At 30.7% G+C, this 25,169-nt stretch overlaps 3 protein-coding genes across 3 annotated transcripts; 1 reads left to right on the forward strand and 2 right to left on the reverse strand.

Annotated features, from left to right (window-relative positions):
- Positions 1-3,582: 3,582 nt before the first annotated feature.
- Positions 3,583-4,427, forward strand: LOC111684641 (NADH dehydrogenase [ubiquinone] 1 beta subcomplex subunit 3). The gene is made up of 3 exons (XM_023446853.2): positions 3,583-3,723; positions 3,963-4,098; positions 4,168-4,427. Exons 2-3 carry the CDS (start codon positions 3,968-3,970, stop codon positions 4,340-4,342), a joined length of 306 nt encoding a protein of 101 aa, XP_023302621.1. The 5' UTR covers positions 3,583-3,723; positions 3,963-3,967; the 3' UTR covers positions 4,343-4,427.
- Positions 4,428-4,442: 15 nt separating this feature from the next.
- LOC111684640 (protein Rae1) lies at positions 4,443-6,538 on the reverse strand. Its single transcript, XM_046955189.1, has 3 exons — positions 6,423-6,538; positions 5,660-6,363; positions 4,443-4,954 (listed from the first exon to the last, which is right to left on the reverse strand). Exons 2-3 carry the CDS (start codon positions 6,330-6,332, stop codon positions 4,548-4,550), a joined length of 1,080 nt encoding a protein of 359 aa, XP_046811145.1. The 5' UTR covers positions 6,333-6,363; positions 6,423-6,538; the 3' UTR covers positions 4,443-4,547.
- A 7,915-nt stretch (positions 6,539-14,453) lies between these two features.
- Positions 14,454-17,294, reverse strand: LOC111684655 (putative uncharacterized protein DDB_G0282499). Its single transcript, XM_023446871.2, has one exon. The coding sequence runs from the start codon at positions 15,615-15,617 to the stop codon at positions 14,748-14,750; it is 870 nt and encodes a 289-aa protein (XP_023302639.2). The 5' UTR covers positions 15,618-17,294; the 3' UTR covers positions 14,454-14,747.
- Between the last annotated feature and the right edge of the window lie 7,875 nt (positions 17,295-25,169).

Raw genomic sequence — 25,169 nt, forward strand, 5'->3', positions numbered from 1 at the left:
GAAGACAGTTGACAGAAAAAGACAAAAAGTGTCTTCTAAAGGCTCTTAAAAAAGTTCTCTTTAAAAAAAGTGTCTTCTGAAAACAGTTTTCTTTAGAAAAATCTCTTCTAAAGACAATTTTTAGAAAAAGTGACAAGAGACAATTTTCTTTAGAAAAGTATTTTGCAAATCAATTTCCTTTAGAAAAAGTCTTTCTTAAGAGAATTTTTTTATCAGATAATTGTCTTCTAAATATAGATTTTTTATAGCAAAGTGTTTTCGCCAAGAAAATTTTCTTTAGGAAACGATTTTGCTAGACAGTTTTCTTCTCGAGAATGTTTTCATTAGAAAACTTTGTTCAGACAAGATAATTTACTTTCTCTTCTTCAATTCTCTTTAGAGAAGTTTCCCTTAAGAAAGTTTTTTTAAGAATGCCTGTCAAAGATTGATCTTCTGAAGATAGTTGTCAGAAAATGACAAAGTGTCTTCTAAAGACAGTTTTCTTTGGAAAAGTGTCTTCTAAAGACAGTTTTCTTTAGAAAAGTGTCTCTAAAGACAGTTTTCTTTAGAAAAGTCTCTTCTAAAGACAGTTTTCTTTAGAAATGTGTCTAAAGACCGCTTCTTTAGAAATATGTATTCTAAAGACAGTTTTCTTTAGAAAAATGTCTTCTTAAGACAGTTTCTTTTAGAAAACTGTCTTTTCTTTAGGAAAGTTTTCTTTAGAAAATTGTCTTCTTAAGACAGTTTTCTTTAGAAGTAGACTTCTAAAAACAGTTTTCTTTAGAAAAGTCTTTTCTAAAGACAGTTTTCTTTAAAAATGTATCTTTTAAAGACAGTTTTCTTTGGAAAAGTGTCTTCTAAAGACAGTTTTCTTTAGAAAAGTGTCTTCTAAAGACAGTTTTATTAAGAAAAGTCTCTTTTAAAGACAGTTTTCTTTAGAAATGTGTCTAAAGACCGCTTCTTTAGAAATATGTATTTTAAGACAGTTATCTTTAGAAAAATGTCTTCTTAAGATAGTTTCTTTTAAAAAACTGTCTTCTAAAGAGAGTTTTCTTTAGAAAAGTTGTCTTTAGAAAAGTCTTTTCTAAAGACAGTTTTCTCTAAAAAAAGTGTCTTTTAAAGACAGTTTTCTTAAGAAAAGTGTCTTCTCAAGACAGTTTTTTTTAGAAAAGTCTCTTCTCAAGACAGTTTTCTTTAGAAAAGTCTCTTCTAAAGACAATTTTCTTTAGAAATGTGTGTCATTTAAAGACAATTTTCTTTAGAAAAGTGTCTTCTAAAGACAGTTTTCTTTAGAAAAGTGTCCTCTAAAGAAAGTTTTCTTTAGAAAAGTGTCTTCTTAAGACAGTTTCTTTATAAAAGTGTTTCTAAAGACAATTTCTTTAGAAAAGTGTCTTTTAAAGACAGTTTTTTTAGAAAGGTGTCTTCTAAAGACATTTTTCTTTAAAAAAGATTTTTCTTAATGCAGTTTTCTTCATAAAATTCAAAAGACAATTTCATTTAGAAAATTGTCTTCTAAAGAGAGTTTTCTTTAGAAAATTGCCTTCTAAAGACAGGTTTATTTGGCAGTTTTGTTTACAAAGTTTTTTTTGGAAATTTCTCTTCCAAAGACAGTTTTCTTTGGAAAATTCTATTCTAAATTTAGTTTTCTTGGGAATTTTTTCTTCTTAAGTAGAAAATGGAAGATTATCTTCTTAAAAGAGTTTTTTTATGTAGAAAAGTGTTTTCTAAAAACAGTTCTAAGAAAATTGTCTTCTAAAAATAGTTTTCTTTTGAAAACTGTCTTTTATAGATCACTTTCTTTAGTAAAATCTTTTCTTAAAAAGAGTTTTTAAGTTTGTATTCTTAAGACTGTTCTATTTCTGTGTCTTCTAAAGATAGTTATCGAAAGACAGCATCTTCTGAATACAGTTGTCTCTAGAAAAGCTCCTTCTAATGATAGTCTCTCTTAAAATAGTTGGAAAATTATCTGTTAATGAATACTTTTGGTTTATCCTTATTTATTCGTAATTTTCTAAAAATCTGTTAATAAATACTTTTGGTTTATCCTTATTTATTCTTGATTTTTTAATAACATCTTTCTAAAATTAGTTGTGGTGGAGTTTAATGAAAAAGAAAATCTTAAATTTTAGGTTACTAATTTCGTATTTTATATAAATTTATACATTTTTCTTTGAGTGTAAATAGTTTTAAAAATTCATTAAAAAAAACGCATAAAATTACTTTTTGGAATTCTTAACTCTAAGAACTTATATGAAAATTATAAGAAATTAAAGAAAACCAATCATTAAACCTTGTTTGTCATTTAAATATTTTGAATGTGTCAAGTTTATGTTAAGCAAAAATTTTTTAATAAATTTCAGAGGAAAAAACCTTTAATAAATATATAATTTTATCTTATTTACTGATATTGTTTTTAAAACAAAATTAAAATTTCAGTTTCACAGTATTTTTTAAAATTCTTTAAGAAATTTAATCAAACAAATAGCAACAATTACAACAAACTCAAAAAAACTTTAAAACCATATAAATAAAAACAAAAACATCCATGTATTCAAATTAAAATTTTTGAAATTTATTAAAGATTTATCAAAATTTTGTATAAAAATGTTATTTTATAAAACTTTGATAAATTTCAAAATTTTATTAAGACTATTATAAGTATATTATTACCACAACTATAAAATAATTAATTATTTTAAATTTCAAATATAAAAAAGTACATATTTTTAATGTATTTTCTAAATATGTTAATTTCTTTTTTTGTTTTTGTTTTAATTAATTATAATTATTAAATTTTAACTATTATAAATAAACTATTATATAACATATATATATATATATACAATAATAACAACAAATGTAAACATTTCATTTTAAGCACATTTTAAACAGAAAATAATTAAAAACAATTACAACACTTACATACATTTAAACAAAATATATATAATAATTATAATTAAAAACAAAATCCCCCATATAAGAATTAAATTAAAAAAAATACATGTGTAGTAGTTATAAATAATTTACAATTAAATTTAATAAAAACAAACAACTACAAATTATTATTAATAAAATGCAATAAATATATACTTACATGTTTCAAAAATATTAATAAAATATAAATGTTGTTTTATTTTGACAACGATTAGAAGGGGAAATACAAATTTGAAATTACAACCAAAGGGGAAAATTAGTTCTGCTCTAATCAATTTTAATTCAGTTCTGTTCAAATTCTGTTCTAGTTCAATTCTAGTTTAGTTCTATTTCAATTCTAGTTCTCTTCTAGTTATTTTCCAGTTCTGTTCTTGTTCCAATTTAGAACTAGTTCAGTTATAGTTCTGTTCTAGTTGGGTTATACTTCAGTTGTAGTTCAGTTCTACTTCTGTTCTAGCTTTGTTTTAGTTCTGCTCCAGTTTCGTTGTAGTTCTGTCCTAGATCTGTTCCAGTTCTTTTAAATTCTTGTATTATTCAAGTTCAGTTTTTACTCGGTTGTTGTTCCATTCTAGTTCAGTTCTATTTCAGTTATAGATTATTTATAGTTCAGTTCTAGTTCTGTAGTAGTTCTATTTCAATTCTAGTTTAGTTTTTAACATCTCTGCTTTAAGGAAATTTTCTAAAAACAACCGCCTTTGTAAAATCAACCGCTGTTAAAACAGCTGTATTAGAAACGTCAAACTGACAAAACACTTGGTGTGTTCGACGGCTGGATACTTTTTTTGTGATAAATTTGCAAATAAAAAGCAGGTATTTTCCTTAAATTATGTACAGTTAGCAAAAAATGTAATAATTATTTTAATCAAAATCAATTAAACAAAATCAACATAAACCGATTATACAATCAATACATAAATTTATATTAAAGTTTTCACAAAATTTACCCACAAAAACCTTATGTAATCTCACTGGAAAGAGAACAACAAACATTTGAAGAGAAATATAAACAAATTTTCTTAAAAAGAAAACCAAATTTTATATCATTACAGCAACAATGGGAGGCCATGGACACGGAGAACCTTACAAAGTACCAGACCCCTCTATCTACAAAGTAGAAAATGTTCCCAAATTGGTTGAAGTTAAAGAGGCTTTGGCCAGACAAGGTTTAAAGGATCCTTGGTTGCGGTAATTATGAAAAAAGAAAACAATTAAATTCAATTAGAAAATTCTTAACCATAATTTAAAAACTTTTAGCAATGAAGTTTGGCGTTATGATGCCAAACAGTTCGGTACACACGCCAGCCGCCTTAGAGCATTTATGTTGCGCGGTTTTGTCTTAGGTTTGGGCCTCACTGCCGCCACCGTTGCCTGTGAAACTTTCTTGGGCGGTGATGACCATCACGGACACGGTCATGATGAACATCATTAGGAAATTATTTATCAATAAGTTAAACTTCATAAACTCTTTCTTTTGCTTTATAAACAACAATAAAAAACTAATGTGAAAAACCGTACACACTAACCGCAAGTTGGTAGAGGATTTTGTTACTGTTTATTTGACTTAAAATTGTACATAATAGTTGATTACAAAGAGAGAATAAATGATACGTAAATATTTTCCATGACTGCTAGAACTAAGTGGAACGAGGTTTTAACTCCTCATAGCAGGATCTTAAAAAGATTTGAGGTTTCTTTGCTGGATTGAAATATTCATGACCCTTAGACCAATCATATCCAACGGCATAGGCAAAGATATGACCGGAAGCATTGAAACCGCATTTTGTTATTGACTGATCCATAGTTTCCGAAGACTTAAGTTTAGTACGAGCATCCTTGTCCCAAAAACTGAAAGTGCCGTCCGAACCGACAGTTACTAGAGTACCATGCACGGGATGGAATGAAATATCATTGACGGCATAAATATCTTGATAGCCTGTGGTGCCAGAAGAACGATGACATTTAAAGGTGAAATTATCTTTTGGATTTACAGGATTAACATATTGAATGGCGACACGTCCTTCAATACTGCCCAAAGCATAACCTTAAGAATTTGTAAAGAAAATATTGTTATTTTAAAGTTTTTCATATTTCAATCAATCTATTTATCTATTTAATTACATATCTATCTATCTATCTATCTATCTATCTATCTATCTATTTTTCTATCTATATTTCTATCTATTTATTTATCTATCTATCTATCTATTTATCTATCTATTTTCTATATATTTTTCTATTTATTTATCTATTTATTTACCTATCTATTTATCTATCTATCTGTCTGTCTATCTATCTATCTATCTATCTATCTATCTATCTATCTATCTATCTATCTATCTATCTATTTTTCTATCTATTTATCTATTTATTTATCTATCTATCTATCTATCTATCTATCTATCTATCTATCTATCTATTTATCTATCTATCTATCTATCTATCTATCTATCTATCTATCTATCTATCTATCTATCTATCTATCTATCTATCTATCTATCTATCTATCTATCTGTCTATCTATTTATCTATCTATCTATCTATCTATCTATCTATCTATCTATCCATCTATCTATCTATCCATCTATATATCTATCTATCTATCTATCTATCTATCTATCTATCTATCTATCTATCTATCTATCTATCTATCTATCTATCTATCTATCTATCTATCTATCTATCTATCTATCTATCTATCTATCTATGAATAATCAACATTCTTAAATAAAAACGAGATTAAACTTACCAGTGGCTTTCTTATTCTTATCACGAAATATGGAAATAGTTCTGTGTTGATATTTCAATGGACTTTCCTGACGTTTAAATTCCGTTGGGCTGTTCTCCAATGAATAGACAATAAGACCTCTTCCGGCTGTACCCACCACAGCCATGGGATAATCAACATCAGCACAATAACAACGTTCTGGTAAATTAATTGTCATCATGGGATTCTGAGAACGTGTATCCCAGAATTTCAATGTCTTATCCCAAGAACCCGTCATTAAACACGAATAATTGGTACCCTTTACCCAGTGACAGACTTTGACGGGACCATCATGTGCTGCAACTTGTATTTGTTGATCCGAAGCCAAATCCCATACTTTAACTTGTTTTTCACTGGCTATAAACACTTTAGAACCATCATCAGCCCAACTGACATCTAACACGGGACCTCCCATTGTTTTCATAGATTTTGGCACCGTCTTTCCAGACTGTTCGACTTCCCAGCATCGTACACTACAATCCCAACTGCCGGCAATCAGAAAATTCTGTTGCATTGTAGCTGGACTAAATTCTAAGGCGGATACAGAATCCTCTGGAGGTGAGACTACTTCAAAGTCATTCATGCGGTTTGTGGAGGCTGTTGTGGTAGCACCACCGAATGTATTGCTGGCGCCCAGAGTTGTTTGGCCAAACATGTTGTTTTGTATATATTAAATTTGCTTTAAACTTAGTATAATATTTTATTAGCAATTTTATTTTCAAATTTATAATATATTTGTACAAACTTTTGAAATTATTTTGTAAAAATAAAACAATGCAAAAAATGCTTTCTGTCCAGAGCTCTGCGTCGACAAATATTGACGGCGTCGATGGTTGACACTAAAAATATCGGCGGCGGTTTAAAATCGACTGTAAGCGGGGTAAGTTTTCAACTTCGTTTAATTTTTTTTTTTTAATTTCAATGATTTTAAATAAAAAACGGAATCTGAAAGATTAAAAAAGTGGGATTTTCGATGCTAATATTTTAAAGATGAGAATTGTCTATCAGAGTAATAAATTTTTGTATTCGTGCACATATTTCTGTGAATAATCACTTGTTAAATTTTGTAATTGCCTTTTTCTAAAATTTGTTCTAACAAAAATTCTTTAAAATAGGGGAAATCCCTCTACTTGACGCATTTGAAAGGCAGTACAAATTCAAATCAGAGCACTACCAAGAAAATATTGCTATTAGGGAATGTACCACAATTTTGAAATAACACTTTTTATATAATTCTATTTTTATATATAAAATCAAAAAATATTTTTTTTTTGAATTTCAAATAAATTCGAAATAATTATACATTTTTGTTTTGAATGAAGAAATGAATCAACATTTTTTATGAGGATATTTACCCTAGTTCCCATATAATTTCTCTTTCAAAAAATCAATTTTTTAATGAAGAAATTGTTTAAATATTTCGGACTTATAACCTTTTGTATTGATTTAATTTGTATCCAGGTCTGAGGTGGGGAACATCTCTCACGTTAAAGTTTTTTATCTAAAGGACGGTCAGGCTGGTGCTTGTTGCCGAACTTTCGACGGAGTTGCTTCTCACCCCGTATTAACTGTTTATTAACCAGCAAAAACTCGGTAATTGGTTGTACTTCCATAACACTTAATTTTCAAAGGCTACTACTTACCGTCCACAGTACTTTGAAGTAATTTCTTTTAATCTGAAGTACTTTAGGCTTATCCACTATATCCACTATACTTTAGGATAGTATCCACTATATACCATAAAATACTCACGATAAAACAAGTTGGAGACCAATTAAACTCAAATATATACTGGTGGAAACAATTACAACTCTAAAACCATTTTCTAGGGGAGACCAAATAGTACTTTTGATACAAAAAAGTTCGGTGCTTCAACTTCGTTTATGAAAGTATAAGTCGTTGGGTGGGATTCTGAGTGCTTGATGCATTAAAGGATGAGGTTACTTGAAGACATTTTAGTAAACATCCATTTCATTTACCTTTTTATTTGTTAGCAATATGGTAATTTGTAAAATTTATGAATTTTCGGGAACAGAAGTCAATGTAAGCAGGTACCTTGTAGTGAGTTTTACTCACGATAATAGAAAACTCAATCTATAATCTATGTGACCATATAAAATGTTACAGTGCGAGCTCGATTTGCGCATCTAGCTATTATTGCAACTGACCGATTTGCGTAACAGCCTATTTCTTAGCAACTTTTTTCAAAAAATGGTCGCTTAATGGTTCAACTTTAACTTTTTATACCGTACACCACTATAGTGGGGAGGGTATTATACGTTTGTGCTGATGTTTGTAACATAAAAAAATATTGGTCCAATACCTTAAAGTATACCAATCGATTCAGAATCATTTTTTGAGTCGAATAAGACATGTCCGTCCGGCTGACTGGCTGTCCATGTAAACCTTGTGCGCAAGGTACAGGCCGCAGTTTTCAAGATAATTTGATGAAATTGGGACCAAGCATGTTTTTTTTTGGCACGAAGCCTATTGAAAATGGTTGAAATCGGTCCATTATTTCACCTAGCCCCCATACAACCGTACCTCCCGATTTGAACTTTTTATGCTATAATTACGTTAAATATTCTACTATCTCTCTAAAAATTTGCAAAAATAAGTTTTATATAAGTATAAATGACACTGCAGATTTTCGTAAGGATCGGCCCTGTTTTGACCCTAGCCCCCATACAAACTCCCCTTCAAAAAATGTCTTAAACGTCTAAAATTGACTTGTAACCATTTGTATCGCAATGAAACTCAACAAAACTAACTGTTTTTTTAAAAAAAATCCTGTTCCCAAATTTACCGAGGATCGGCCATATTTGACCTATATAAAGCCTCATTCAGAAATTTTAGTTTTTTTTTAACAATAAATTGCTTAAATATTTTGGAATTATGGTAATATTCAACATAAAAGTTTCTTTATAAAAAATAAAAATTTTAAAAATATAGTACTCATGGTGTAGGGTATTATATGGTCGGCCAGGCCCGACTATACTTTCTTACTTGTTTACTTTACAGTTATTTTTACTTTTATTAATAAATAAATGAATTTATCACTTAAACATCAATTAATTGCTTATTTTTGTTAAAAAATTATATGAAATTGTATAGGATTTTAGAGGTTGGTTATTGCAACAACCCCGATTTTCTTTCGGTTGCGCCCGTACTGTGTATGATTCTGATTATATGACAAATTTGTATATAATTTTTAAATCGGTTACATAGACCTTTAATTAAATTCATAATGTATAAATAGGAATTTACTATAGAAAATCTTACTATTTTATAGGAACTCTTTACTAACAACCCAATTGATAAGCTGCTATGGACCCTCTAGGTACAGTTTTACTAGAATATGTTAAACAATCATTGTATGTCATACGCATTTTGCAGACGTTTACTGAATTTTAATTTTCTATAAATGGATCTATATATTTGCAGTTTAATTGTAGCTTTTTTGATTGACGTGATTGATCCATGAAGTGCGACTATTTTTGTACTATTTTTATACAATTTATTTTAATTGCCCCTGATGAAAGAGAAAGCTTTTGCACTATAGTATATAAAATTTATAAAAAAAATTGGTAAGTGAATAACATAACAACCTAAATTTTTTGGTACTTTTGACGAAATTTAAGAAATCAAATGAAATCATTCATCTTCTAAGGAATTCCTTGTATGAATTCCATTTGATGACCTTTAATAAAAAAAAACGTGGGTATGTTGTTGTTGGCACGTTACCTAAAATGCCCATGAGTTTTTTTAATACAAAGTCACTCATTCAAAACATATCCGATAAAATGTGAGTATGATATATTAGCGAGTATTGTAAACCACAAACAAACAAACTCACACATACTGTCACAAACATACACACACCTACCAAAATAAAAACCCCCTTAAAATAATTGTTTATGGTTGTTAACCCATCAATACTCGTATTCGATCGCTCGTTCGATCGTCATTATTTATTTACTTTTTTTAACAACAAACCACTCAAATTACAGGGATTTTTTGCAGTCTATTTGTTTTTCAAATTTTTGGTAGTTTTATCACAAGTGTGGGTCAATGCATATACAAATTTTGCAAGGTAATATTTCATCAGCAATTTTTTGAATTGTTAAAACCTTTACGCACATTATACCCAGCAGTTCGACAAAAAGTCAAAGCGAGAGCGGAGACAGTCGTCTCTTTACTGTCCCCAAGTAACCTAGAGATTATACTCTTAAAAGTTGTTTTTTGTACTTCCGAAAGTAGTTATTTTACCCATCTTTTGGAGAAATGATTATTACTTTCTACTAATATTCCACCATCTGGTGGACTCAAATTTATATCTTTTGGGTCAATCGTCACATTATTGTCCCATAGTATTCTAGAGAGTAGACACTTGAAATTTTTAAATTTTAGTTCCATTAATATCTTACAACCTGGCTGACTTCAATTCGTATGTTTTTGGTCTTTTGTCACAAATAAACTCTTTGTAAACGAGAATGAAGACAGTAGTCACTTTAGTGTCCCCTTTGTAAGCGAGAGCGGAGGCTATCTATCGTCTCTTTACTGTCTCTTTGAAGGGTGTAGAGTGACGATTGACTTCCTCGTAGGACAAGCCCATGTTAAAATGGTCGGTCAGGTGGCTAGGGGCCACCACAAGTGGTAGGTTAAATGGTCAGTTCGGGACTGTCCCGTCGAACTGCTGGGTACATACATACATTTGTACATATGTATTTAATATGCGATCTTCAGTTAAGTTATACGTAAAGAAATGTCATATGTAGTTATTTGGAACAAGAGTGATTAATAGTGATTTCATAACCCTAAAAGTAGTCTTTATTCTGTTTCCAAGTAAATATTGAAAACTAACTAACTAACTAACTAACTAACTAACTAACTAACTAACTAACTAACTAACTAACTAACTAACTAACTAACTAACTAACTAACTAACTAAATAACGAACTAACGAACTAACGAACTAACTAACGAACTAACTAACGAACTAACTAACTAAGGAAGTAACTAACTAAGTATCTAAGTAACTAACTAACTACACTTGCTATTACTATTAAATTCAAAAATCGATATCGGATGTGGCCTACTAGGTATTGAGTCAAATATGGACTTAACTCTAACGTTTTTGAAACGATTCCACGCCATTGCAAATATGTTCAAGCATTCAAAACATTGCAGGGGCATTGCTTTTCAAAACTTTCTTTCCAGTAAAAATTGCTACTAACTAATATCACCAATTCAGTTAGTACACAGAGCTCATATTAAGTTTCAAAAACATAAGTTCTAAATTTTGTAATAAGAATTAATTTGATTACTCATTTCATTCATTACGAATTGATTCTTAGATGTTATACACACATCAATACACAATATTAACCAAGGGCCTGAATCATTTCATTGAGAATTTATTGAAGAATATGTGAGTACATTATAAAATCATTTCATTCAGTTTAAATCGGTTACAAATTTAATTATATATAATTAATTTACTAATAAACTCTTCTCAAATGGTTTAAAGGTATTTTCTTTTCTAAACAGTCCTTCTCAATTTATCTGGAACCATAATATCTTACATTAAGTTTATAGAAATTTGGAAACAAATTAATATTTCAATTTAAAATGAAGTTTCTTTTTTTTTGAATTTATTTACAATATTTGCATGATATCATTGCAAACTAATTACTTGGACTTAAAAAAAAAACAAAAGACCTTTAAAGGTATTTTTCCACGATGAAAAACTGATAAATTGAAAATACACTGAACGCAAGCACGTGTAATTAAAACCTCGCTGTTTTATATGACAAATATTATATGACTTATAGGTAAAGTGTATTTTGATTTATATGAATATATGTATATTTTTTTTAACAATTAAATTTTAAATTTATCTATATTATGATAAGATTATTTAATTATCTGAATGTTCAAATAAAATTACACGATATAAGGAATATTTTTTTAAAAATAACATGTTTTCAAACTGTTTTATAAAAGTTCTAAACGGTTTAAGATCGAAAACATACATAACTGAGGAAAGGGATTCAAAAAGTTTTAATAATGGTGTAACAATTCATTAATCAAAAGTTATCGCTAAATTAATATTTAATTTAATTAATGAATTTTTAAAAGTTAATATTTTTATAGTTAATATTTTATAGTTTTGTATTTTAGTAATTTCTACAGAAATATTTAGAAACAATATAATAAAACTGTGTTGGGAACGGGGAAAATATGTTTCAAAAACAAATTACGAATATTTACTTGACTTTAAAGCTTTATGGTGAATTCCCGAGTTTGAGAAAAAAGTTACTTTTTGTTAAGCTGTTATGCTTTTTATACCCTACACCACTATAGTGGGGATGTTTGTAACACACAAAAATATTGGTCCAAAAGTATACCGATCGATTCAGAATCATTTTTTGAGTCGATTAAGGTACAGGTCGCAATTTTCAATATAACTTGATGAAATTTGGACCAAGCATGTTTTTTTTGGCACAGGGACGAAGCCTATTGAAAATGGTTGAAATCGGTCCATTATTTAACCTAGCCCCCATACAACCGTACCTCCCGATTTGGGCTTTTTATGCCATAATTACGCCAAATATACTATTATCTCTCTAAAAATTGACACAAATAAGTTTTATATAAGTATAAATGACACTGCAGATTTTCGTAATGATCGGCCCTTATTTGATCCTAGCCCCCATACAAACCCCCCTTCAAAAAATGTCTTAAACGTCTAAAATTTACTTGTAACCATTTGTATCGCATTGAAACTCAACAAAACAGACTGTTATTTTAAATTATACCCTTTTTCCAAATTTAAAGAGGGTTGGCCCATGTTCGACCTGTATTCTCATTTTGAAAATTTTGTTTGTTTTTATCAATAAATTGCATAAATACTTTGGAATTAAGGTGAAATTCAACATAAAAGTTTCTTTATGAAATATAAAAATTTTAAAAACATACTCATGGTGTGGGGTATTATATGGTCGGCCAAGCCCGACTATACTTTCTTACTTGTTTTAACAATAAAATTGTATTTATTACTAAATTTATGTAGTATTCTAGAACTGACAAAACCAGATTATATCATCCAGCCGGGAACGGACCCTAGAGAGCTACGGTTATGTTGCCTAGGTAACCACAGGAGGGTGGTGGATTTGGTAGCAGCCTTAACTAAGGGAACAGACGTTGCCAAATTGAGGTCGTGATCGCTAGGCGTCATTTAACCCTGTTAATATAGAAGACAGGCGCTGTGAGTTATGAGGAGGGTAGTTCTTAGTTCACATCCTTAGGATGTTTAAACATCTGCACTGTGCCCAAAGACTCAAGATGACAACACGTAGCGGAGTTAGTTAGATAGATAGATAGATAGATAGATAGATAGATAGATAGATAGATAGATAGATAGATAGATAGATAGATAGATAGATAGATAGATAGATAGATAGATAGATAGATATATAGATAGATATATAGATAGATAGATAGATAGATAGATAGATAGATAGATAGATAGATAGGTAGATAGATAGATAGATAGATAGATAGATAGATAGATAGATAGATAGATAGATAGATAGATAGATAGATAGATAGATAGATAGATAGATAGATAGATAGATAGATAGATAGATAGATAGATATATAGATAGATAGATAGATAGATAGATAGATAGATAGATAGATAGATAGATAGATAGATAGATAGATAGATAGATAGATAGATAGATAGATAGATAGATAGATAGATAGATAGATAGATAGATAGATAGATAGATAGATAGATAGATAGATAGATAGATAGATAGATATGTAGTTAGTATGATAGTGTGTTATATAGTTAGATAGTTAGGTAATTAGTTAGTTAGTTAGTTAGTTAGTTAGTTAGTTAGTTAGTTAGTTAGTTAGTCAGTTAGTTAGTTAGTTAGTTAGTTAGTCAGTTAGTCAGTCAGTCAGTCAGTCAGTCAGTTAGTTAGTTAGTTAGTTAGTTAGTTAGTTAGTTAGTTAGTTAGTTAGTTAGTCAGTTAGTTAGTTAGATAAATAGTTTATTTCTATGTTTGTTAGCACTAGCTTTCAGTCAGTCCTTACTATACTTGGTCACTCATCGATACCTAAGCATGAGGTAAAAATTGGAAAGGAAAGAGCGAAGGTGCTTGCAATAGCGGTTAGGGAGCTCAAGGTAGTTAAACTGACAAATGCAAACCCAAACGTTACGAGAGCAGTCGTCTAAATTTAATCTTAATATCATAGAAACGTTGTTTTCTTCAGATATTACATTCCTCAAAATATGATCTAAATATCTTATTAACGATAATATTCCACATACTACATTCCTCAAGAACACTGTTTGGAAATTCTTGCAACTACGTCTAGGAAATTGAGTTTCTATTTTCCTTTAAAATTTCCCTCTTAAAGAAGCGCATAACAGAATAGGAGTATTTCATAAGATCTGATGTAGTATACATCATCCCTCTTTCAACCTCTAGTCCAAAATGGGCGCTACCTATTTTATTGTTTGCTTTTAAATTGGCTCAATGGAAAATATATTTGGACGAATAATATTGAAATATTTGACTAATTAATTTCTGTTTTTAAATATTTCACCAACTTTCCAAATGGCGCTATTATTTTAGACTTATAAACATACTAGATGTTTTGTTTTGTTGGGGTTTTCAAGAAAGCAAGATAAGACATTTAAGTTTTGATAAATCAATAAATATTTGTTTTTTTTTATTAAAGTACTCAACATTTAGTCAGTCATACATATTAATAATAACAATAAATAATTTAATAATAAACTAAAAATAATATTTATATAAATAATTGTACTAATTAACAAATATTAATTATAATATTTAATACTTTGATTTAAGCAAATTTCTAAGTTGAACAACTTAATTAGAAATTAGGAACATTAAAAGAAGGATATATTTCTTTTACAAAAGAAATGAGGCAAGATATAGCTAAATTATACATTTGTTATAAAATTTATTTTATATTAAAAAGTAGCATTTAACTACATTGTAGTTATAAGTTAAGTTAGCGTCCATTTTTAGTAGTTATAAGTTTGGGGTGTTATGCAGATATTCGAAGAATTCGCTATAACTATATTACCAAAATTGTGTATAATACTTTTTGGCATTTGTGGGCCACGATTAGCTGTTTGATTTTCCCTAAAAATGGGTTTTGTATGCGACATATTGGGCAATGATTTCTTGCGACTAAACATATTCTGGTAATCCGTTTTACACTTGAAGACTTCACTATCGGAAAATGCATATTTTTGTTTAGGGTTTTTGCTATTTTTATTAAAATTCCCATTTATAAATGTAGTTCCCGTTGATGTGGAATTATTTTTAGCTTCTTCATCATCGTCGTCAACATTCACTTGACTAGCAGCAGTATTTTTCTTAGAATTTTGTACTTTTAAAACACCATTACAACCACTGTAGTCAACTAGCTGTTCCGTTGAATCTTTACCCAAACATATGCGGCCATCATTTCCGGTGTATTTGATGAGGCCATGATTGATTTTAATTTTCAGTCTTGTATTATTGCCAATGACCGTTATGTCGCCCACGTTGTAGGAAATGCGTATGCGATTGTTATTGCCCACTATGCGTAAATTGTGGACGTTATCTTCGATTCTCACTTCTTTGCAATTTCCTATGATTTCTCGTAAAATGCCAGACTTTTGAAAATTCAAATTACTAGCATTATCCGAGGGGGTGGAGGAATTGTCACATGTTTGTGTAGCAGCTGTGGTAGTTGCTGCTGCTGTTGCTGCTCTTGTTTGGCTGCAGACATTACAGTTGCATGTTGCTGAACGTGTTGTGTTGGTGTTGTTGCTGCTAGCATTGACACTACTGTTGTAATCATCTCCGTTCGACATATTTTCCTTGTCAAAAAATCTTACACCCATTCTGAGTTTTATTTTAACGGTTTTATTCTCTATTAAGTTTGTTTATATTGTAGTTGTTTACAATAACAAATAGTAATTTTTCTCTCTTTTTTATTTTATATCACTTTGTTGTTATTGTTTTTTTTTTATAATTTCATTCTTAATTATTATCATGACATTTGTAAAATATTAAAATGACGTATTTGTTTTCATTTTCAGCACTAATACTTCTTTAAAACCGTTATTTTTGTTATTGTTTTTTTGCTGTGTATTATTCATTTACACATATTTTTAATATTGTTTTGAATTGGGGAATCACCTCTTGTCAGTTTACACGATCTTTTACTCTCAGCTGCACGATTTATATTCTTTTAACTTTTCGTTAATATTTGTGTTTCTGTTTTTAAATGTTTATATATTTTTTAATTAATTTGTATTTTTAAAAATTGTATGTATCTCTCCGTTGTTATTCTAGCATTTGTTAATTTAGCACTGAGCCATTTCCTCATTCGTTATATTCGTTTTATACACAGATTGTCCGCCCGTATTGCTTTGAGTGTATTTTGCGGTAGTTTTTTTTTTTGTCGTTCTTTATTTCTTGTTGTTGCTTACCAACAGTTCAGCGATTTCTAAATAATGCTCGAAAGCATATGAGCTTTTCGTTTTGGGGTACTTTTTATTTGTTTTGTAATCAGTGCCATAATTTCTAATACTCAATGAGATTTTATGTTTGGAGTATGGTTGTATATGTTAGAAAAGTGTAACATCAGAGAATTGATGTTTTTTTTTTTATTTTTGAAGTGTATATCATGTGTATATAATGAAAATTGGAAGAAACAACAACTTTGTATGGGACCGTTAAAAGGTCGTTGGTCACTGATATTTCTTCTACTGCTTTATAAGACATTTGTCCTACAATTTAAAGGTCTGCCTATCGACGCACAACTAACCTTGATATATTACTAACCTTGAATAGATTGTCTATCTGGCTAAGTATAACGGACAACAGAAGTAGGTTCCAGGTCAAAGTCTTAATGATGATGACAAAACCATTTGGAGATTATTGTGCGCTCTTTTTTATGGAAAGTATTAGTGGAGAAACACTACACAGCGTTAAATGTTTCAAAACTCAGTTTCCAGGAGGTAGTCTTCCTGAGGGATGAAATATCTGGACGACGAAACTTTGGAACACAGCGAAAGTGTTCCAGCATTCCACTCTTCATTTAACTTTGTTCAATTTTATTCATGTTCTGAAGTGGTGTCTACACGAAATCAAACCTAGTCCTAAAATGCCGGGAATCCCCTAACGAGATGGCGAAACATTTCACAATAGGACTGTACTGGATACCAGGAAATCAACAAATTCCTAGTAATACAATCGCGGACTCTCTTGCCAAGTCAGGTTCATTGCTTGAAAGAGAGTGTACCGAACCTTTTGTCGGTCCCAAGCCCTTTTCTATATTCCGAGTGTTAATCTAAGGAACTTAACGGCTGTGGTAATTGGCCAATGGCCTTTCGGAATCTATGCAAGAAGACTGAACTTACACAGTAATGACTTCTGCAGTAGCTGCCAGGATGATGAAGACGAAGAAGATAGTATAACTCACTTCCTCTGTCATTGTCCCGCCCTAGCAGATCATAGAATGGGTCTGTTAGGTAACTACTTCCTACATAACTTAGCGGATCTATCGGAGGTCAATACCCGAAAGACAGATTCCTATATTCGTTCGTCAAACTGGTTCGGTTTAGGAAACCAGAGTTATTAGTTCGAAGTATACTAATACGCTGACCGTTTTCTAGACTGAACTTACCCAGTAATGACCTTTGCAGGAGCTGCCAGGATGTTGAAGAGGAAGAAGACAGTATAACACACATCCTCTGTCATTGTCCCGCCCTAGCAGATCATAGAATGGGTCTGATATGTAACTACTTTCTGCATAACTTAGCGGATCTATCGAAAGACAGATTCCTATATTCGTGCGTTAAACTGGTTCGGTTTAGGAAACCAGAGTGATTAGGTCAAAGTATACTACTACGCTGACCGTTTTCTATCGTTTCAGGTATCACATAGGAATCAAAATACTGGACCTAGTGATGACATCGCGAGGTGACCTGCCTACCTAACCTATTCATTCTAAACACGGTATTAGTCCTACTCTCCTCGATGTCAGCTCTTTTATTAGCGATTATTATCAAGTGGCCTGGTACCAATACCCGAATACAATACAGTATTCGATTATGGTATCGACTAATACGCTAAGTTTATATTCCGCTTGATCATGATATTCTATATCGAACTAAAGGCTCGACAATTATGTGGCTGCTATATGGTCGAGCATGTATGATGTTTGTGTGTAGCCCTCCACAGTTTTAATAGGGCAAATATAAAGCCCGTTTTGTGGTCTTCTATCTGCGAAAAAATGTATCAAGGATGTAAACAATTTCTGTTTCCCTTATGCGATTGGACACGTCTGTCTTCTAACTGGCTTCGTATCGTATTATATATGCCTTTTGATTTGGGAAATGTCCAGCAATGTTTCTATAGTAGTGACCTCAATTATAACTAAGCAACATGTACGATTTACTTCCTGTCTTCCTGGCATTGTGCTCTCTTTTTTTCGATTCTTGAAACTTCAGTACCAAAAGCTATAATTGCGTTTTCAGAATGCCAAGTTGAACTATGACCTCCTTTCGAGTCTATGTTTCTTTTGCAAAATGCCCAGCATTGATGTGCTTTTGGTGTCAGTAGTTACATATTTTTCTCAGAGATCGTTCTATGCGATGGGATCTAACCCAACGAGTTCAAGATAAATTTAGGGGGACCACAAGGCTCCTCTCTATATCTTAACATTCTAAATTATATTCATGTCAAACTTCCAACAATATCAACTGTTGAGAGATGACAGCAACATCTACTATTCTTATTCATGCAATTATATAACAAACACTTTGGAGATTAGGACAACAAGGCAAAACTTGACTTGATATAAAGCTTTTAAAACACAATGTAGTACTTTAACACATAAACGCACGACGGATCATGCGGCTTCATCTATATTTATTAAGAAATCTGAATCTTTTGATGGTTCTAAGCTACGTGGAGTGAATTTTACAGTTATATCGATGATACATCTCTGATGTGTTGATATGTGTTCTTCTGAAGTTACGGAAGGTGTTCTCGAAACCTAAATTTCTTCAAGAACTCACCAATTTGTGGTTAATTCGCCACTGGATCGCACTGACCTTTAGTCGTACTGCCTGTATGTGAAACCAACTTCACCTTTTCTGTCACTTGAAATATAAGTAAGTTTAAGACGAATGTACACAATCGACAATGCACTGAGTAGGTGTCGTCCAATGACTACAGGTCCAAGAAACTTAATACTGTAATACTAGTAATTAGACATTCGATTTCCTTTAAATTACATGTAAATTCTAATTAAATCTTTCGAATTCAGCAACTTCAATAGACAGTGTTTTATTTTATAGTTCAAGATCTATAGGAAAACATGATTTATTCCAGCAAGTTGTTTTTTAAAGCAAATGTGTATAATTAAATCGTTTTATAAAAAAAACATGTATTTCGACAAGTCACACGATGTTGAACATTTTTAATCAGGGCTGATGCCTACAAAATTATCTCCAATATAACTAAAAAACGATATTAAGCTTTTTTTACACAGTTTTTTTACCTGATCGTTGGACAAGTTTATTTTCTCAAACAATTCAAGCTTTTTTATTTTGAAGTAGATACATGCATAATAGAAAAAAATTAGCTAATCATAACATGAAAGTTATAACAGGTTTGGTGATCAGTTGTGAGCATGATAATATTACTCTCTTTAAATTTATTTTAGCCTTTTGTTGTCAATAGCATAAAATTTTTGCATATAAGTAAAAATTATATACATATTTCAACTTCTCTTCACATTTATTAAAACTTTTGAACTTTACCGATAGTTTTTGTTCAAAATTTATGTTGATTTATCTTATTATTACTTTATTATTTATTTATGTATGAAATGACTTATTGGGATCTAAAAATAGATTTTGTTTTAATGATTGATTGTTTAATGATGCCTTAAGCTTTTAAATTCTAAAGGTTTTGTGAACCCTGAACAATTTATTATCGAAAAACATATTTTCTCAGCATTTCTGCAATTTGTTATAACATTGTCTAAGGCCAGACAAGCTGTCGAAAATATAAGAAATTAATTACAAGATAATCGATTCGAAAAAGAGTCACTGCATCCGAAAAAGGTTATTTTCGCTAATATTAACCACATGGTTAATATTACATTCATGATGAATGTAATCTTAATAAACTGTCTTAGCCCCGTTAACTCCACCTCTGGTTATTGATTAACCGAAAGTTATTCTGCCGAGAACGGAGACTGTCATCATTTTACAGTCCCCTGGTGTCATGTTGATAAAAGACCCCATCTTGGTGTTATTGCAATTCCGGGGAAAAGAGACGCTACCAGTACCTCTAGTCTACCGGAACAATAAACTGCTAATGTCAAATGTATGCTCAACCTTTCCTTAAAATGACGTGAGGTCGAACCGGAGAACCATATAATGTGGTACTGCAATTGACCAAATGGTTGAGGTTCATTCAGGGTCTACGTATTGGCTTAAATCCAAAATCGCGGGAAGAGTAATTGTCGATTAAAAGACTGATGTACAGTTTAATCTATAATTCGGGATAGTTCGGTGCTGTTGTCCTTATAACAGATACCCCACTAAGCGTTGAAAATGACTTGGTGGTAAATGCATATGATACAGGGTGAATGTAGAGTGAGTCTATCGAATGGTGTTACCTTTTGAATATGTCGAATGAATGAGAACTGTGCTGAGTTGAATGGTGATGTACAAAAGGTATCTTATACAAATGATTCCATTGAATTTTCCTTCCTTCTCCAGGTATGTTCAGAGAAAACTGTGTTCATATCAGATTTACTTCGGTCTACCGGTTACGTCTCTATAAGCTGTAACCATTAAAGTAGAGTCGAAGGGACTCCATAAGCTAGAGTGATCAAAAAGAGTGAAATTTTTGTTGTCTAACATACATAAAAAGATAAAATATTAAGTTGGCGAATGAGTGCATATTGGAAATTCTTGTTAAGCGAAAAATGATAAATTGGTAGTGCAGAAATGAGGTGTATGGCCAGAAAGGAGTATCATAAGAACACTAAAGAAGGACGCAATCATAGAAGCAAGATGTTGATCGCCAACTAAAACGCAAGAACACTGTTCACCTTTATTTTGCAGACCATCAGTAGGAGTCGTATCGTCTGTTAACAGGACAATTGGTTCTCCTATCCGGAATGACTCAATTCTTAATCGGCCAAATATCGTGAACTTAGCAACAACTTATTAACCGTAACTTTTTCCCCATAGAAGAACTTCTAGTCATAGCCAATCTGTTACAACACCAATATATATTTGAGGTTATACATAAAGTTTTTTTGATAGATAGCAACAGGCATTGAACTGTAGTCCATGTTATAGTCACAGATTCCAACAAATGTTTAACCCAAACAACAAAATATATATATTTATAAAGGATTGAGTTGCGTAGAATCCAAATATTGCTTCAAAATTTCAAAATCACACCAAATTTTTTAAAATAAGTTGACCTCGCGCTGCTATAATTTAGCCAAAAAATGGGAATTTTGCAATGGTGAAATTCTGCGGCCAGCTTTAGATTCAGCCTATCTTAATCCATTACTTGCATACTTTGGTATTTAGACTTCGACTTTGTTTTTCAATGTTCATAATGGTTACTGTTCTCAAGATTTTTTACAAGGCATGAAAATACTGGAGTTTTAATAGTCAAAAATTACCTACGATATGAATTTCCATTCATATAAGGTAAGAACTGGGACCTAATAAAAGTAACTACAAATTTCTAGTCACGTGACTACTGTAAGTTCTTTCTTTTAGGGGTTTTACAATATTATACGAGAATTTTTGTTTTCAGTGAAATATTAATAAATTTTTAAGGTAAATTTTTTATATGTTTATATGGGATTTACCAAAGAAATGCTATTTTTAACACCGATACCAGTCATCGTAAATTCCATAATTATATACCTTATACATAACTCGATCAAACATAACATATCGGAGGGCGGATTGTTCTACATTTTGAAGCAATTTAAAATTTTACAAGAATTCCCGATTTTTGCCATTCGAAATCGGAAATATTTGTTATTTTAGTTGGAATCCACTATTCTATATGTCTATCTAATTATCGGGTCATATTATTTACTTTATTATACACTTATAGGTTTATAATTTTAACACTAACTCAACAACATACATATTACAAATTTTATTCGGTTTTAGTTTAAATAGGTATCTAAGTTTGACCTCAACATTATGTTAAGGGTATTTACCGATGACTTATATGTATTTATAAAATTTAGAACTTTATCAATTAAAAAGGTACTTTTTGCTAATTTTAATGCAGCTATATTTCTCATACTTATGTATGTGAATACGTGTACCTAATAATTACTGATAATTTTAACGATAATAGAAGAAGTAATAAATAGGGGAATGATTTATTAAATTTTATATAGATACAATATTTTTAAGGCAAAAGGAAAAAAATTCACATGTTTAATCATATTAAGTTTAAAGATACATGCAGAAATAATTAGTTATCTGATTATATCTTATATATTTTTTGGCACTAAAGGATTCAACTGAACTCGATTAAGAGCTATCCTGTTGAAATCTAAACATTATAAATAAATTATAACGAAAACTGTTAGGAAAGTCTTAAGTGTGATAATGCCGTGACACACGGTCGTCAGATCTTACAACTTTGTCAGCAAAATGTCTAACAATTGCCTGAACTTACAATTTTTCTTATGCAACGTTGTCAGTAAAAGCATTACTGATGAAATTGGTAGACAAAATTTGTAAGTTTACACTATTATTAGACATTTTCTGCACATTTTACTGCCAACGTTGTAAGATCTAACAACCGTGTATACATAGCAATAGGTCATTTTTATAACATGTTCTAATGTTTCATTAATACATTTAACAATTTAAATTTATAAAAAACTATTGTTTTTTTTTTTTAATTCAAAATTCCTAGAATAAGATATTAGTAATTCGTACAAAAATATTTGTTACTATTACAACAAGAATGTATACTCACGTTCTTGTGATTTTTTACTAAAAAAAAACTAATAGAAACTTTTAAAAATAAATCAAATAACTAATATTATTTAATGAAATGTGTCAATAGTTTTAAAAAGAACTTCCATATGTAGTTGTATTGTTATATATCGATATTAATAATGGAAATTAGGATGATTTTCGGAATAGGGTCTTACCACAAACTCAAAGTCTTACTAATGATTTGTGCCAATTTTGGAACGTGCTGTTCAGATTTTGAAAACCCGATTATCTCACAACATATGTTTTTCTTAGTTAGTTAGTTTGATACCCTCCTTATATATCAAATCTGATGAAATACTCTAATAAGTACTAAGTCTCTATGGAGTCTATTGTGCGCCTCAGATAGTAATCAAACCCAACACATTCGGTCTACCAGATTACAACACTAACCTCTTAAAACTTATTTGAATTGTTTCAAATGTGCCGATTCTCGTGACATTGGTTCTTATAAAAGCTAGGGGGCCTTTATGTAAGGTCTAGGACCAAATATGGCGCAGTATTTCTAAAGATCTCGAAAAATTCTATTAATATTCGTATCGCTGATCGAAGTTTATATGTTTCTCTATTGGTTGCAACATGCGGTTCAAAAGCTGTGAAGAAAAAGAATCACCTAGGCCACCAGAATAGAGTGTGAAGACTAAGAACTAAAGGGTTGTTATCAAACTCAACAAGAGCTATTAGAATTGTTGGGAGCTAATCAATCAGCAATTTTACAACATTTGTTAGCGTGACCATGCGAATTTGCTTGTGATGGAGATGGTTTAATTACAATGATTCGAAGCGTAATAGATCATATGAAAAGCCCGATTAACCAACCCAATCGACACCAAAGTCTTATATCTATGGCGCTAAGGTAATGCTTTGTATTTGGCGAGACCAAAAGGAAGCTGCAAAAAGTCTGACGTGACCATTATAGGAAAATGTGAAAAATGTGAGTGTAATTGATCCGTTTAAAGCGACCTTTAAACCAATAAATGCCCAGAATATAAGGCAAGATATGAATTTCTAATATTTCTACCATTTCTCGACTAGATGTTGCAATACTTAAAACTATTAAGATAGACGTTGTTAATTTGTCTTGCTTCACCCTCCTTATAGTTTAGACCGTGCCCTATCCGTCTCCTATTTCTTTCGCTCCATATAGTACGCTCTTTATCTCTCTCTCTGGAATATATCAGATAAAATGGAAAAATGTCATAGCAAACAATAGTCAACACTTTGAATAAGTTTATGTTGTAAAAAGATATTTTAAAAAATTTCCCTAGGTCTAATAAACTGAACAAGATATCTCGAAAAACTGGTATAGTAGAGAAATTCTGAATTCAGATACTGATTCAGAACAGTGAGAAAGTTATATTTAGCTGTGACGAATCTTATATAACCACCATCAAACTTTAAAAAAAAGGTTTGGTCAATTATAGACGGATCTTCAAAAAATTTTGTAGAAAGATTTTGGCTTGCATAAAACTTACGTCGAATTTTGTCACTATATTCATATTTTAAATCCAGTAATGGGCATTATAGTCATTTTCAGAAGGCGACTTTATATGGGGGGAAGGTAATTTATGAACCGATCCCAAAAAATTTGTACAAAGGTTTCGGCTTGTAAGTAACTTACTTATACTGAATTTCATCGCTATACTCGAAGTTTTAGGTCAGAAATGAGCGTTAAAGCAATTTTTGGAGGAGACCATATATAAGTGGTAGGGTTAATAATGGACCGATAAAATTTGGTAGAAAGATTTCGGCTTTTATAAAACTTATTTTTGCCAAATTTCAAGGCTATACACGTACTTCTAAAACAGTTATGACCGTTTAAGCTGTTTTTCGGAGGTTCACTTGTATGGGGGCTATTCGAAAATGTGGACCGATATTACTCATTTTTAATTCCAAACAAATCTTATAAATATAAAATATTTATGCAAAATTTCAACTGTCTACCTTCTTCCGTGTTACCTATATCGTGATTTCAACAAGCAGACGGACGGACATGGCTGGATCGTCTTAGAAATTAATGTGGACCCGAAATATATATACTCGATGAGATTGATGATTTTGAGAGTATATATGAACAAAATATAAGTTGATCTCTGTGTTATGTATGTTCAAGTTTATTACTGAAGGGGAGTTTATATAGGGGGCTAGTAACAATCGAGGGTAGATTATTACGAATATTGGCAAAAACTTAATGGTACCGATTACAGCGAATAATAATAATTTAAAAGTCTATTAGATAGTTATTAGTAATGATTAAAAAGTTTTTACTGATAATTAGAGAATATAATAAAAACCCACTCTTAACCGTTAAACTGTATCCATTATAATATTTTAACTGTTCTTATTTATAATAGTTCTATAATATACTATTTTACG

The sequence above is a fragment of the Lucilia cuprina genome, chromosome 6 (assembly GCF_022045245.1).
Source record: "Lucilia cuprina isolate Lc7/37 chromosome 6, ASM2204524v1, whole genome shotgun sequence".
NCBI lineage: Eukaryota > Metazoa > Arthropoda > Insecta > Diptera > Calliphoridae > Lucilia > Lucilia cuprina.

Bases quoted from the DNA above. Each gene is read 5' to 3' on its own strand.
- LOC111684640 (XM_046955189.1), bottom strand. From the start codon at position 6,332: ATGTTTGGCCAAACAACTCTGGGCGCCAGCAATACATTCGGTGGTGCT. The intron at 4,955-5,659 runs GTAAGTTTAATC...CAAATTCTTAAG, and splicing joins TAAGAATAAGAAAGCCACTG to GTTATGCTTTGGGCAGTATT.
- LOC111684655 (XM_023446871.2), bottom strand. From the start codon at position 15,617: ATGGGTGTAAGATTTTTTGACAAGGAAAATATGTCGAACGGAGATGAT.
- LOC111684641 (XM_023446853.2), top strand. From the start codon at position 3,968: ATGGGAGGCCATGGACACGGAGAACCTTACAAAGTACCAGACCCCTCT. The intron at 4,099-4,167 runs GTAATTATGAAA...AAAAACTTTTAG, and splicing joins TTAAAGGATCCTTGGTTGCG to CAATGAAGTTTGGCGTTATG.